General features: G+C 33.3%; 2 protein-coding genes across 2 annotated transcripts; one reads left to right on the forward strand and one right to left on the reverse strand.

Annotated features, from left to right (window-relative positions):
* Nucleotides 1–738: 738 nt before the first annotated feature.
* Nucleotides 739–2,690, reverse strand: LOC145745662 (4-galactosyl-N-acetylglucosaminide 3-alpha-L-fucosyltransferase FUT5-like). The gene is made up of 5 exons (XM_082563797.1): nt 2,598–2,690; nt 2,403–2,463; nt 2,067–2,346; nt 1,680–1,868; nt 739–1,619 (listed from the first exon to the last, which is right to left on the reverse strand). Exons 1-5 carry the CDS (start codon nt 2,682–2,684, stop codon nt 860–862), a joined length of 1,377 nt encoding a protein of 458 aa, XP_082419923.1. The 5' UTR covers nt 2,685–2,690; the 3' UTR covers nt 739–859.
* A 1,337-nt stretch (nt 2,691–4,027) lies between these two features.
* LOC145744693 (cilia- and flagella-associated protein 337-like) lies at nt 4,028–14,730 on the forward strand. The gene is made up of 23 exons (XM_082562606.1): nt 4,028–4,167; nt 4,258–4,364; nt 4,502–4,573; nt 4,930–5,050; nt 5,197–5,381; nt 5,481–5,610; nt 5,681–5,820; nt 6,173–6,315; nt 6,698–6,865; nt 7,369–7,517; nt 7,798–7,910; nt 8,360–8,480; nt 8,845–8,986; nt 9,141–9,235; nt 9,683–9,857; nt 10,247–10,414; nt 10,511–10,738; nt 11,167–11,293; nt 11,838–12,042; nt 12,545–12,716; nt 13,127–13,339; nt 13,689–13,801; nt 14,197–14,730. The coding sequence occupies exons 1-23, from the start codon at nt 4,045–4,047 to the stop codon at nt 14,362–14,364; spliced, it is 3,378 nt and encodes a 1,125-aa protein (XP_082418732.1). The 5' UTR covers nt 4,028–4,044; the 3' UTR covers nt 14,365–14,730.
* The last annotated feature ends 264 nt before the right edge of the window (nt 14,731–14,994 follow it).

Below are 14,994 nucleotides of genomic sequence, written 5' to 3' on the forward strand. Positions count from 1 at the left end.
GTGATTTTAATGTAAACAAAAAAGGTTTGAGGATAAACTTTGATTTATTCTCGATTTAAAAACGATATTAAAAATTGTTTTTTAAGGTTATATCTGTTATTAAATTACCTCGATATTTTTCCTTCTTTGCGATGGTTTTAATAACCTCGTGCAACTTTGCCTCGCTTTTGTTGTAGCCTGACAAAAAACAAAATTTATTTTATTGGTAAATAGAAATATTTATAAACTTAAAAACTCACAAAAATTACCTTTTAACTTCCATGATACGCAAATAATTGCAAGCAGGATCGCACCAATATAACAAGCAATAAAATAAATCATAACTTGTTTTTCAGGCGATATTTCTTTTAATTCTTCGCTCGTTTTATTTTGTTCAAGTTCTGCCATCCTCCTAACATTTACTTAAACTTAAAATGATTTTATTTTGTATAATACCTTAAAGTGGATGACATTTTTTTTGTTTATTTGGCCTAAGGTAAATAATTTTGTTTAATTACGTTCAATTATCTTACGCGTTTGATTTATATTTTGACTTAATTAGGTTCTAATGTCGATATAATTAAAGTATTTAAACCTAGTGTTATATTAAAGTTGTTTTAATTGAATTTTAAAAATAATTTTTTTTATTCTATAAAAACTACTGCACTAATAAATACACAACACAATGTAAAAAAGTGTAAATGATGACGTAGCTTGAATAAGACAATGACGTCACTTCTATTGTGACGTCAACACCGGTATACACTTTTTTAGCGACCGTATTTTGGACGTTTTGTTATGACGTCATTTTATATTTTATGAAGAAAAAGGTGTAATTTGTGACGTCACTACATATACTATTATGACGTTATAAGTCACGTCATCTTATCAGGCATTGTTTGTGTTCTTTACCATACCAGTGATCGAACAATGAAGGAATTGTTTTGTGATAATTTAAATGAACTTCGTCTTTTAAGAGTTTACACAGATGACAAAACGCGTTCGCGAACGTTCCAAAAAATAAGTTCTGATATTCATCCGCGTCGTTAAAACCGAACAACGGATAGTGTTCTTCCGCCTCCCAGCGCCATTGGAAATATTCCGTGTAAGCCGTTACGTTGGTTGCCAAATAATCCAAATATTTGATTAATTCCTCTTCGTCTTTAAAATCGTCATAATGGATAAAAGAATTCGGGGGCGCAACTTCTCTTACGTCATCGCGCCTTGTACCCCATATCACGGGGACTGTCCCTGTATAGAAAGCGTTGAACCAGAGCTTTTCTGTGATGTAACCGCGACAGTTTGCCGAGTTCTCGAACACAAAATAGAATTTGTAAGCTTGGTAAGTTTTGTAAACTTGATTTTTGTTATAATTTAATTTCTTTGTTCCACATTTTCCATAAATATCAACTTTTAAACCTTTACTCTGCATGGATTGAACGATTTTTAATCTTTGGTTCCCACCCTTTGTGAGGTCACAGTTACTTGCTGCCCAGGCCACGTGATCAGTTTTCGCGGCGATCATCTTAGTCACGTGATCTTTGATGACGTCACGCGACTTTGTTTCGTTGTAATCGACGTTTTTGGTGAATTTTAGAATTTTTTGATCGCGTTTTAAATCATCATTCATTTTATCTTGTCTAAAAAATTAAATTAATTAAAAAAATTAAAATTTAATTAATTAGAAAAAAATAATTTACTTTTTTAAGATTTTGTCCACATATTTTCGTGACGTAAACGGTATCAACATAGCGTTGACGTCAGAGTCTCTTCTAGGGGTCATCGTCCAGTTGTAGAAGTTATCGAAATCATTTAATTGTTTTCCGTAGAAATATTTCGATGTCCAAGCGCTCTCTCGCGTCCACCAGACAAAAGCTTGGTTCGTTTTTCTGTGTTAATTAAACTTTGATTAATTAAATAAAATATTTAAAAATATTAATTAAGTCAGGGTTGTCAAAAAATAAAATATTTAAAATTCAGGGTTGCTATTTTATTTATTTAAATTTTTATCAATTTTTTAAATTAATTAACTTATTTTATTTGCTTAATTTTTGCCAATTAATTAATTAATTTAAGACGTAATTCACCTCCATTTTGGATCCGGGAGGTCGTCTGCTTTTGCTGCTTTCATCATAAAAACAATCGCCTCTGATTGGTTGAATAATGACCTATCTGACGTCACAGTGCATGGTGAACCACTCGGGTGAACCCCGCCGCATAAAGCGTGGTTTGGGATCGATTGGGGCATCACCGCTTTACCCCAAATAAGAATTTTAATCGGGGGTTTATTTTCACTCGGGTTCGGGCGTGGTTTTCGGGTTGTTTTAACAGAGGACGTTCCAACCGTTGTGAGTTTACTGACTGTGACTAACAAGCAGATGAATTATCAATTAATAAATATTTTAATTAATTAATTAACTTACTTGTTCCGTTTTCTGTTTCATCTTGTTTCGCGTCTTCCAATCTTTCTTGTTTCACGTGGTTCTTAACATATTATGACGTCATAATATTATGTTAAACACTAATATTACTAACTTAAGTTTATTTACATTAGGAAATTATAAAGAAACATTAAAACCTTATTTGCTTTAAGTAATTAAATCTAAATATACACTTACCACATGCCTGTATGGAAAGTAAATCAACCCCAAGAATGCAGTTAAAGATAACACGATAAAATATTTAAGTTTCGATTTCAGTAACATCTTAAAACTGGCCTAAGTTTAATAAAAATATAATTAGATAACTGGTACTTAATAATGCATGGTACTTTAGTAACTGAATCCATTAACTACTTATAAAACCATTAAAATTTGCGTTATTGCGTCATAGTTTAATGACATTTGGGTAAAAACTCTTTTTCTAGAATAAACAGACTTCAATATTTGATCTAATCTTAATATATTTAAATGTTTTAGGCCCTTGCAGCAATTCAACGAAATATTAATTCCTTATTTCCTAACAATCGTTTTAACAATGGTCGTTTATGTGATCACATAAAACCTTCTGTCTACCGCATTATACTCTGTGTTTATTCAGAACCTCTAAAGTAAATATTTTAAGCTAATAACGACTTTAACCAGGCCAGGCAACAACATTGTAAGTAGCGTTAAATTATTTGGGTTAAAATATAACTTTTATGCTTCAGTTAAAGTGTAAACACAATGTACTTGCTTTTCTTTCACTTGAGCGTTTATTGTGATGTCATAATGTGGACTTTATCGTCAAAACGATGGATTTTAAATCCGGTTTCGCGATTTGTTGGTTTAAGTTTAGTCATACTTTGACTTTTCAAAGTTTGACTTTTTGTACATTTTAACTTAAATTCGACTCTTTTTTAATGGCATTTAAAAGATGCCCGTCAAGTTTTAAAAGTAATTTTTAGAAGCAATTTTTAGAAGCAATTTTTAATTAGTATTTTTTTTTAATTAGATAATTAAATTTTAATTTATTATTTTTTGAGGATATTAAAAATTTAAATATAATGTTTTTTAATAGGTGTCGTAACGGAGCAAGTTGCAAAACGCGTCCATAGAAACAGTATTTTGGTTTAATATGTTTTTAGTTTTATTATAAACATACCTTTATTAAACAAAACAAATTTGAAATGTTAGAATAACATTGATGCAATTATTAGCGCCTTTTTAAGATGAAAATGTTGGGCCTTAGCTGATTGGTTTTGTTTTAAAAAATTCTGGCAATATTTAAAAAAATTAATTTTTTACATATATCTTTATCTTCGATGTGGGAAGGTAGAATTCACGACCTAAACATAGAGTAACATCAGTTACCCCAACCCAGTCTCAAGTTGACTTTGCTAGTTTTAGATTTTATAGATTATAATTGTCCGATAATTATGCTGCTGATTAAGTGTTGGCTCAACAGGAGTTTATACCGTTTCTAGCGCCTTACTCAAGGGTGCTAAAGCATGAAAGCAGTGAGAATCAAACCCTGTACCCAAAGTATTGAGGTCAATTTGTTTACATACAGAACATAGGATCCCAATTCATATTAAAGCAGATTTGTTTTTTCTTTATTCAAGGTTTTGTATTTAACTGATTAAAAATGAATTCGATCGGTTCGTCCAGCACTCGAAGCCAACAAAGCAAAATAATGAGCATATACAGTGATACCCTGGAATCAAGGCTCGATTTAAAAGATCTGGAGAATTTAATGAACGTTTTTAAGGTTGATATTTTCAAGTTTTAACAATTGGAAAATACCAGTTGATTGTAACTCTTTATTATAAACTTTTGATATTTTTTTATTGATTTTAAGCCAAGACAAAACACACCAAAAAGTGCAAAAACTTCGCGACAAAAAAGTTCAAAAAAGGAATTTGTTCAACAACTTTCCGAGAGATTTCATGATGAAAGAAATATAGTGTAAGTTTAAGATAATTGTTGTCATTATTAAAATCACTACATAAGGTTCTTTGGTTTAATTCTTACTGCTGACATATTTTGGATTGTATAGGTCGTATTTTACAATACTATTTTGATGATATTTTAATATGTTGAAGGTCATTGAAATTAACACGCAGGGAGTTTGGGGACAAACTTTCAGAAGTGGTCAAAAAAGGATCACGAGACGAGTAAGAAAAATTCTGTAAAATTATTAACAAAATATCTTTTAATAAATTTCTGGTAGTAATTGTACTGGCAGTGTGGTGTAGTGGTAAGAACACTTGCTACACCACACATGGGATCGTGGGTTTAATCCCCACAGCTCTCATGCTGTAGCGCTCTTCTGCTGAGTCAGCACTTAATCAGCAGTATAATTATCGGGCAATTATAATCTATAATATCCCAAACTGCCACAGGCAACTTAAGACTGGGTCGGAGTAACTGATGTTACTCTATGTTTAAGTCACGCATTCGACTTTCTCACATCGAGGATAAAGATATATACAAAAAGAAAAAAAAATCATTGTATTTTATCTCATCCTAGATACATTGAATTGTTTGACAAAATAGACATTACCAACCAGGGGCAGGTTGACTGGGACATGTTTATTCAGTTTATGTTGCTCGAGTTTTATGAAGAAGATGAAAAAGTTAAAACAACACAGGTCTGGAAAAAACATTTTTTAAATCTTAACTAAACATATATAAAGTTTCAAAATTTTGCAGAATGCCCAAAAGAAAAGTGTTACCCCTTAAAATATTAGAAAAAGGTGGCTTTTTTAAATCAAATTAAACTTTAACTTGTTGCCAGGTGCCGCAATGGAAAGAGCTAAAAGTAATTCCAAGTCCTCACAAGGACACAATTCAACGAATCGACGTTCTCAGAGTCACCAACAAATACCTCACTGTGAGTAAGGAAGGTTGTATTGTGTTCTGGGATCAACATCTTAAACTTCAACGCGATATTAAGATCACCACTGAATCGGTCAAACCGAGGTAAAGTCTAAAATTAACTATTTTTTGGATATATAAATATACTGCCTCTATACCATGCTGCCGCTGTTTATTGTAAATGAGTTATTTCTTTTTTTTCAGGGATCTCTGGGTAACTGATTTTGTTTTACTTTCCAACATTAACAAGATTGCGATTTCGTTTACAAGCAAAGAAATTTGTTTTTATGATTTGAGCTCAAAGCTTGACTTCAACTGTCAGTATAAATTGCAGGTGAATTAATTATTTTAAAACCAAGTTAAGTTAGAAAATTTAACAATTAATTCTAATTATTTACTCCCAGGGTTTAGCCAGTACTCCTCTATGCATGGACTTCTGGTCGAATCCTGATGACTCAAATGAGAGTGTTCTTGTGTTTGGTGACGTAGGGGGGCAAGTTCACGCTCTTTGTTTTAGTTCAGCTCAGATAGCGCTGTTCGACCGGTTGGTTTCTTCATTTTTTTGTATTTTTTTATGTTTATTTATCTTTGATGTGGAAAGGATGACTTCACGACCTAAACATAGAGTAACATTAGTTACCCTAACCCAATCTCGAGTTACCTTTGGCAGTTTGGGATATTATAGATTATATTGCCTGATAATTATGCTGCCAATTAAGTGCTGGCTCAGCAGGACTTTATATCGTTTATAGCACAATGCTCAAGGGCGCTACAGCATGAGAGCAGTGGGGATTGACCCCAGGACCTCATGTATGAAAGCTAAATGTTCTAATCACTATACCACACTGTCATTATAAAACCTTTTTAACATTTTTTTAATCTTATTTTTCAACCAGGCCAACCCAAGGTTCAGACGGAAAACAACCTGAGACCAACACAACAGTTTGTGTTCGTATGAAGGACTTGCTGAGGGACAACTCTAAACATACAAACTGTAGAGTGGTTTACCATTCAGCACATACAGGATGGGTGAGGCAAGGTTAGATACTTTTTTTTTGTATATATCTTTATCCTTGATGTGGGAAAGTGGAATGCGCAACCTAAACATAGAACAACATCAGTTACTCAGACCCAGTCTCGAGTTGCCTGTGGCAGTTTGGTATATTATAGATTATAATTGCCCAATAATTATGCTGCTGAATAAGTGCTGGCTCAGTAGGAGTTTATATCGTTTATAGTGCCTTACTCAAGGTCGCTACAGCATAAGAGTAGTGGGGATTGAACCCACGACCTCATGTGTGGTGTAGCAAGTGTTCTTACCACTACACCACGCCGACCCTTCTACATCAAAGATAAATAACTACAAAAAAAGAGCTATTTTTATATTTTTAATATCTTTGTTATTTATTTTTTCACTACAGTGAAGTATGCTGAGCACTTGGAATGTTTTATAAGTTGTTCAACCGGATCTCACAAGTCGGTTGTTGTTGGATTTATAGAGAAAGCAAGCACTTTAATGCGGACAACTTCGTTTAAATATAACCATGGCGTTCACTGTTTTGATTACCTACAGAAGATGAACTTAATCGGTTTGTTTTTGTTGTTAGACCTAATATCAGAATATAAAGTTATAATTATAATTTTCATGGTGTACAATTGAACCTAACTTACTTTGCTATATCTTCTAAAAGTAGAAATATTAATATTTTCTTCAGCCTTGCGAAAGTACCACTTCAGGCCCCTTTAACTTTCTGTAGTGGTTGTTTTGTACAAGTATAAGTGCTTTAATTACAATCCCTAAAGCTGTATTAAATTTATTCTACAAACACAACATATCTAAAATTTAAACCCAGGACCTTATGTAGTGATGCCTATTGTGTTACATATGTAGCATATTGCCCTATTTATACATTTTAACTCTTTAACTTTCTTGTAGTGGTTGTTATGTTTACGGTTCTGAACCATGCTCCACTCACTGTTATGTAGTTGCACAAACAAAGCAGCAGTGAGAGTCAAACCCAAGACCTTATGTATTGATTTTTAATATGATAATAATTGCTTTACATAACTTAAACCCACTCTCTTTTCACAGCCACAGGAGGAGTTAACAACGAGGTTTGTTTATGGAATCCTTACGTGATCTCCAAACCTGTTGGAGTGCTTGCAGGTCACATGGCAGCTGTGATTCAAGTTATCGTTAACGTCAACAAGTCCCAACTTATGAGCTTCTCTAAGGACAAGGTAGAAGTATTTTTAATAAGGCAAAACCAGCAAAAAAAACTTAAATATTCTAAAAATGTTTTAAAAGCTAAAAAGTAAGATGCTATAAACGGTATAAACTCCGCTGAACTTAATCAGCAGCATTAATTATGGGGCAATTATAATCAATAATATCTCAAACTGTTAAAGTCAACTTAAAACTGGGTCAGTGTAACAAATGTTACTCTACGTTTAAGCTCTGAAATCAACCTTCCCACATCGAGGATAAATGAATATAATTTAAAATATTTGTTTCATGTAGGTGTTGAGAATCTGGGACATTCAACAACAAGTATGCCTACAAAGACTTGCTGGGATGTTTCCTAAAGGTCCCGAAGTTCAAACCAAACTTTATTTCGATGAAGTTAAAAACAGGTCAAAAATATTCAGTGTCTAACTAATAAGTGATTGTTTTTAGAATTATAATTACATTGGACTTTAATTAATTTTACATCTTATTTTTGTGTGGATTGTTTAATTTATTATTATTATTTTTTTTTGTATAAATCTTTATCCGTGATGTGGGAAAGTCGAATGCGCAACCTAAACATAGAGTAACATCAGTTACTCCGACCCAGTCCCGAGTTGCCTGTTGCCTGTGGCAGTTTGGGATATTTAAATTAGTATAAAACAAACCAAATTAATTTTAAAAATAAGTGGTATGGTGTAGTGGTTAAAACACTTGGCTTTCTTACATAAGGTCTTGGGTTCAATCCCCACTGCTTCTATGTTTTAAAAAAAATCCTTAAGATTTGGTGACTATAAATATGTTCTTTTATTAAAAACCCTAAGTATGATTTAACATGTATTTAAATGTTGTTCAGGTTGTTTGTCTCCTTCAACTACCAGCTTACAATGATGGAGATGAAGATTGAGGTCAAGGACAGAACGATGAGTCATGATAGACCGGTGACTTGCGCAATTTATAACACTCTATACAACCAGGTTGGGTTACTTTACATATTGGTTAGTCAGTTAAATCACCTGCGAAGTCTTTGATAAACTGCTTGAAGTAAATTTTATGTTATTGTAAAAACCTTCGGGTTTAGTTGTCTGTTTAAGAAGTTATCACTGCCTTTTTCAATGACCAAATCCAACCGACAGAAAAACAAGTTATCCAAGACTGGGTCAGGGTAACAAATACTTAATGTTTAGGACATGAAGTCAACCCTCTTATATTGAAGATAAATATAAACTTGATAAACTAAATGGTTCACTGCAAATCCTTATCAGAATAAAAATATTCAAAGTTTTTAGATTTTTATCACATTTAAATTTGATCATGAAAATCTTATATTTTATGTTCCAGGTGATTAGTGCTTGCCAGAGCGGAACGGTCACGGTCTGGATGGTTGATAATGGACAAAAAGTAAAACAATTTACAAATTGTCACGGCAACTCTGAAATCACAACGATTGAGCTTGACCACAGCAGAACTCGTCTCTTTACAGGTTTGTGATGTCATAATAAAAAATTATTAGTTTTAAAAAGATAACAATTTAAGATAACAAAAACTTTTCGAAAAGATAACAATTTAATTTTTTTGGTGTAGTTTAACTGAAAATAATTGCAACTTGACATTTTTCTTAATTTTAAATTATACAGGAAGCACCGATGGAACGATCAAAGTTTGGGATTTTAACGGACATTGTCATCATAGTTTGAACGTAGGCGGGGGAAAACCTGCAGATATTGCTCAGGTTTGTTTATCCTCAATGTGGGAGAAATTTAATTACTTACCAAACTAATAATTGATACAATAAATAATAAACCATATATTATAATTTGTTTGTTTCTTAACTCGTCAAACACTTTGCTTTAAAACGTGAGGTCGTGGGTTCGATTCCCACTGATCTCATGCTGTAGCGCCCTTAAGTAAGGTGCTATAAACGGTATGAACTCCTGCTGAGCCAGCACTTAATCAGCAATATAATTATCGGGCAATTATAATCTATAATATCCCAAACTGACACAGGCAACTCGAGACTGGGTCGGAGTAACTGATGTTACTCTATGTTTAGGTCGTTAAGTCGACCTTCTTGCATCGAGGATAATTAAAAAATAAAAATGTTTAATTATGTTGTTAAAGAATTTAAAACTGTTATTTATATATAACAACTTTTAAGTTTGTTTTATAAACTGTTTAGATTGTGATGTTGAAACGATCCATCATTACTGTGGGTTGGGATAAGTTGATCACAGTCTTCAGACAAGGAGCCATGACCCAGTTTCTGGTGGAGCCTGCTGATTGGAAGGGAGGCAAGGAACATGTGGACGACATTCTTACTTCTGCTTATTCACCTCCCTCACTTTTGGCAACAGGTTCTTACATTTATTTGTTACACTTTTTAATTTTTAGCTGGTTAGTTGTAAGACAATATATACAGGTTAATATTTGAAATTTAGGCTTTTCTACATGAGGTTGTGGGTTCAATCCCCACTGATCTCATGCTGTAGCGTCCTTGAGTAAGGCACTATAAATGGTATAAACTCCTACTGAGCTAGCACTTATTCAGCAGCATAATTACCGGGCAATTATAATCAATAATATCCCAAACTGCCACAGGCAACTCGAGACTGGGTTAGGGTAACAGTTGTTACTCTGTTGAGGTCGATCTTTCTTCATCAAGGATAACTTAAAGAACATGATTAAAACATATAAACCAAACTATAGAAATCATATAATTTAGCATAGAAATCATATATTTCAGGAAGTTATGACGGAGAGATTGTAATATGGAACACAACATCGGAATGTTCGCACAAAAAACTTCAACAACGATCCAGACAACGACTCGGCAAACGACCGATGACATCATCATCTTCTATTGTTGTTGATGACTTATCAAGTATGAGGCCGATGACATCAGAAAGTCAAGGTCATTTGAAGTGCAATTAAAACAAAATTTTCCAATTAACAAAAATTAAAACTTTAATTAAAAAATATTTAATATATTTTAAATTATTTTTTTTAGCCAGTGAATTAGAACTTAGTTTTGTGATCTCCCGTCTGATCTTCTTAAAACATCGAACCACGACCCAAGTGGGGTACACTGGGGCTGATCTGATATCATGTGGGGGTGGTGGTTGGGTGAGGTTCTGGGACACGACCCGGGCAAAGTTGTTGGGGGAATTTATTGCTCACCCTCATGCGGGGAATGTGATTGCAACAACCGACAAAGAGAACAAATATCTTGTTACAGGTGGGTTAGGAATCTTAGTTGTTAGACTTTGTGTTATTTTAAGGTCCTGGGTTTGGTTCCCAATGCCAGCATATTATTTTTTTTCATGTATATCTTTATTTTCGTTGTGGGAAGGTCGACTTCACAACTTAAACATAGAGTAACATCAGTTACGCTGACCCAGTCTTAAGTTGACTTCAGCAGTTTGGAATATTATCGATTATAATTATGCTGCTGATTAAGCAGGGGCAATTATATCGCCTTACTCAAGGGTGCTACAGCATGACAGCAGTAGGGATCCAACTCAGGACCTTATGTAGTGTAGCAAGTGTTTTGACTAGTTTGATCTTCAGATTTACTTGAAAAGCTGTACACCAACTTTATGTTCAATATAATATTGAACTAAAGAACACTTAAAATGTGAATACAACCTGTAATATCATGTTTAGCTGATAGTGATGGTTTGATGAAAACTTGGGATATTGAGGATTATTTAATGCAAGAACCTCTTGAGACAATCACCTCCCCCCCTCTCATGCTGGCAAGTTGGCAAGCTCATTCTGATTCAATCAACAGGTACAGAAACTTGACTTCACATGATAAAATACCCGGTATAACTGGCAGCGTGGTGTAGTGGTCAGAACACTTGCTACACTACATGAGGTCCTGGGTTTTATTCCCACTGCTCTCACGCTGTAGCAACCTTGAGTAAGGCGCTATAAACATTATAAACTCCTGCTGAACCAGCACTTAATCAGCAGCTTAATTACCGGGCAATTATAATCTATAATAGCTCAAACTGCCAAAGGCAACTCGAGACTGGTTAAGGGTAACTGTTGTTACTCTATGTTTAAGTCGCTCATTCGACCTTCCTATATTAAGGATAAAAATTTATATAATAAAAGCTCTTTTAAAGATAAATGTATAAACCTGGGTTTGGTGACCATGACATAATTTACTATAAAATCTTTAGGTAAACATTGTTACTTTTGACATGTTTTAAATCATTAAATTGGTTTTGTCATTTTTTTCCATCACATTAATGTGATATTAAATATTTTTAATTACTTTTATTGATGAGTTTAAAATCTAAATAATTAAAACTTAATTTTTTTTTTAGTTTGTGCATCTGTGAACGACACGATCATCTCCTGATCATCACAGCTTCATCAGATTGCAGTGTTGCATTGTGGTCCATTAGAGGTCAAAGGGTCGGGGAGTTTGGACAGGAGCTCCATTGGAGGTTGGATGTCCTGGAAGGGGAGGATCAGGAAGGAGGAGAGGTAGATGAGGAGGAAGTTAAACAAGATGAGTCATTGTTTAAGGTGGTTTGTTGTTAAACTTAACAAAGTAGTTTTTTTTTTTCTTATATTTCCTTAAGGGGATAGGTTTTTTGATATTTTTTTTATCGGGTAAGGGTGTGTGGTTTGGGATGGGTTTGAGCTATCCGTAAACGCCGGGCTCAAGGGTGAATAGTGTGGCAATGGTGCGGCTCGAACCCGAAACTTATCGGCTTGTGGTACGACGCCATCACCGGTTCACCACACTATCGGAAATTTATTAAAGTAGTTTATATCTTATTAAACTTAGTGAGCCAAATATAAAAATATGTATGACTAGTTTGTAGGTCTACAAAATAATAAAACTGCTGTTTGTGGTGTGCAGGTAAATTATCACATCATATATTAGTTAAAAGTTGCGACCATGTTTTGAAAATTAATTTTTAAGATCCTACTTGATTTTAAAATCCTAGGTTGCTATGACAATTGTTAGAAGAAAAATTTAAGAAAATTAAAATATTTTGTAGTAAAACTTTTTGTCACTCAGGAGTTTGACATTGGGGAGATTGAGTTGGAATCAAGAGCAAGCACAGCCCCAACTCGACCCGAATCAACCCCATCGTTTGATCGAGATTTTCGAGCCAAAACCTGGAAACAAACAGTCCTCGGGAAGAGTTATCAGGAGGGGAGAAGCAATAAAAGGGAGAGGAAACAACCAGGTCATTGTTTAACCATTGTTGTTAATAATGATAATTGTTATTATTGTAACAAAGTTTATTTTTTGGTTCTGTAACTACTAAAACATTGAAGGCCGACAGTATAAGGTAGTGGTTAGAACACTTGTCTTCACTACATGAGGTTCTGGGTTTGATTCCCACTCCTCTTATGCTGTAACACCCTTAAGTAAGGCGTTATGAACAGTATAAACTCCTGCTGAGCCAACCCTTAATCAGCAGCATAATTATCGGGCAATTATAATTTATAATATTCCAAACTGACAAACTTAACTTAAAACTGGGTAAGGGTAACTAATGTTACTCTATGTTCAGGTTGTGTATTCGACCTTCCCACATCGAGGATAAATAACTACAAAAAATATTTTAATTTATTTTTACTTGGTTTTCAACAGGCACTGTCCATGGTTACAAGAAATATGTTGAGGAATCAGCGGTAGGTCCTTATGGGATACTTTCCTACAGAGAAATGGAAGTGTTGCCAAGTTTAAAGAAACCAGACTTCATGGTTCGTCCTCATGTTTACTTTGGGGAGAAATCGAGTGAACAAAATAAAAAGAAAACTAAACAAGACGAGAGTCTGCCAACTTTGATGGAAAAACGATTAAGTAAGATTAAAAGTTTGATTATATTTCTTTTACTGACTTTACAGCAGGCACTGGTTGTCTTAATTAAACTTACCCAGCTTAAAGTTGGCTATACTAGTATTAGTTATAATTCCTTTTTTGTTTATAATTATCCTCAATGCGGAAAGGCGGACTTCATAGCCTAAACATAAAGTTACATTTGCTACCCTGACCCAGTCTTAAGTTGACTTTGGTAGTTTGAGATATTATAGATTAACTAAAGCGTGATTTAAAGGTTGTGAAGATCAAACCTTCAATGTAGTAAAGCCAAGTGATTCAAGTAACTTATATTTGATTTTGGGGTAATTCTTTAGTTCAAACTATTTTCCAGCATTGAAAGCAGCTTTTGACGAACGAACTTTGTTTCCGAAAGAGTTGTTGGATTTTGAAGCTCAGATCAGAACAGAACATCAACAAAAACTTAAAACTGTCTCGCAACGAAAGGTAGAAATAGTGTTTTTATAAGTCTAGCCATTCACTGTTTAATGTATTTGTGCTCTAATAAGGATTTGTATTGTAATTTTTATTTTTTTATATATATCTTCATCCTTGATATGGAAAGGTTGAATTTACAGTTTAAATATAGAGAAACATTCGTTACTCCAGCCCAGTCTCGAGTTGATTTTGTCAGTTTGAAATATCATTGATTCTAATTGCCCGATAATTATTCTGCTAATTTAGTGCTGGCTTAGCAGGAGTTTATACTGTTTATAGAGCTTTACTTAAAGGCGCAACAGCATACACAATGCTGCCCTTTTTAGATACAACATACTGTGTTAAAAATAAATAGCATAAAGTTGATTTGTTTAAACAACTTTGTTTGTTTGTGAAATATTCAGAACAAACCGTTGAGCATCTTAAAATCGTTCCAAACAAGCAGTGGAAATATGACGGGGTCAGCTCAAACTAAAGTTAGTTCAAGAGTTGGGTCATCAAGACAAACTAGTTTTATTAAAAATAGAAGCACTCAACAAATGTTGGTGGCCAGTGAACCTGCAATTGGGTAAGAACCTCTGTTGTGACGTGTTTGGTTAGGACTCTTGTTGGTAATGGTGTTTTGGCAATTTTTAAAGAAAAAGTTACACATATTTTATATTTTGATGTGCTTTATTCAACTCCATTTTTTTGATGTTTTTTTATATCTTTTCAAAGATAAAAGTGATTAGTTTTAACAATTTTTAAATGTTTAAAAAATGTAAATAATGCCATGACAAATATTTAATTGTATAATTTTTTAGGTTTTAAAACTCACTTTTAAATTTTTTTTGACTCATTTAAAATTTTTTTTTAAAACTCATTTTAAATTTTTTGAGGCATATTTAATTTTATTAATTACTTACATCTTTTTTAATTTTATATTTTTCTTTTTTTGCACTGTGAATAAATTTCAAAACATAAAATTGAATTAAAATTTTTATTTTAAATCGAACAACAGTTTTACTTTCGGTGTCGTAAATCGGTTACAACTTCCGTCATGTTGTTGTTAATATTTAGTTTTAGTTTAAACCACGTGTTCTAAGTTTAATTTTAAGCATTTTTATACCTTAATAGACAATTATAGTTGATTTAATATCAACAAGTGTATTTATAGAAGTTTAAAAGATGATATTAAAGTTTATTAGTTAAGGAAAACGAGT

The sequence above is a fragment of the Corella eumyota genome, chromosome 3 (assembly GCF_963082875.1).
Source record: "Corella eumyota chromosome 3, kaCorEumy4.1, whole genome shotgun sequence".
NCBI classification, from domain to species: Eukaryota; Metazoa; Chordata; class Ascidiacea; order Phlebobranchia; family Corellidae; genus Corella; species Corella eumyota.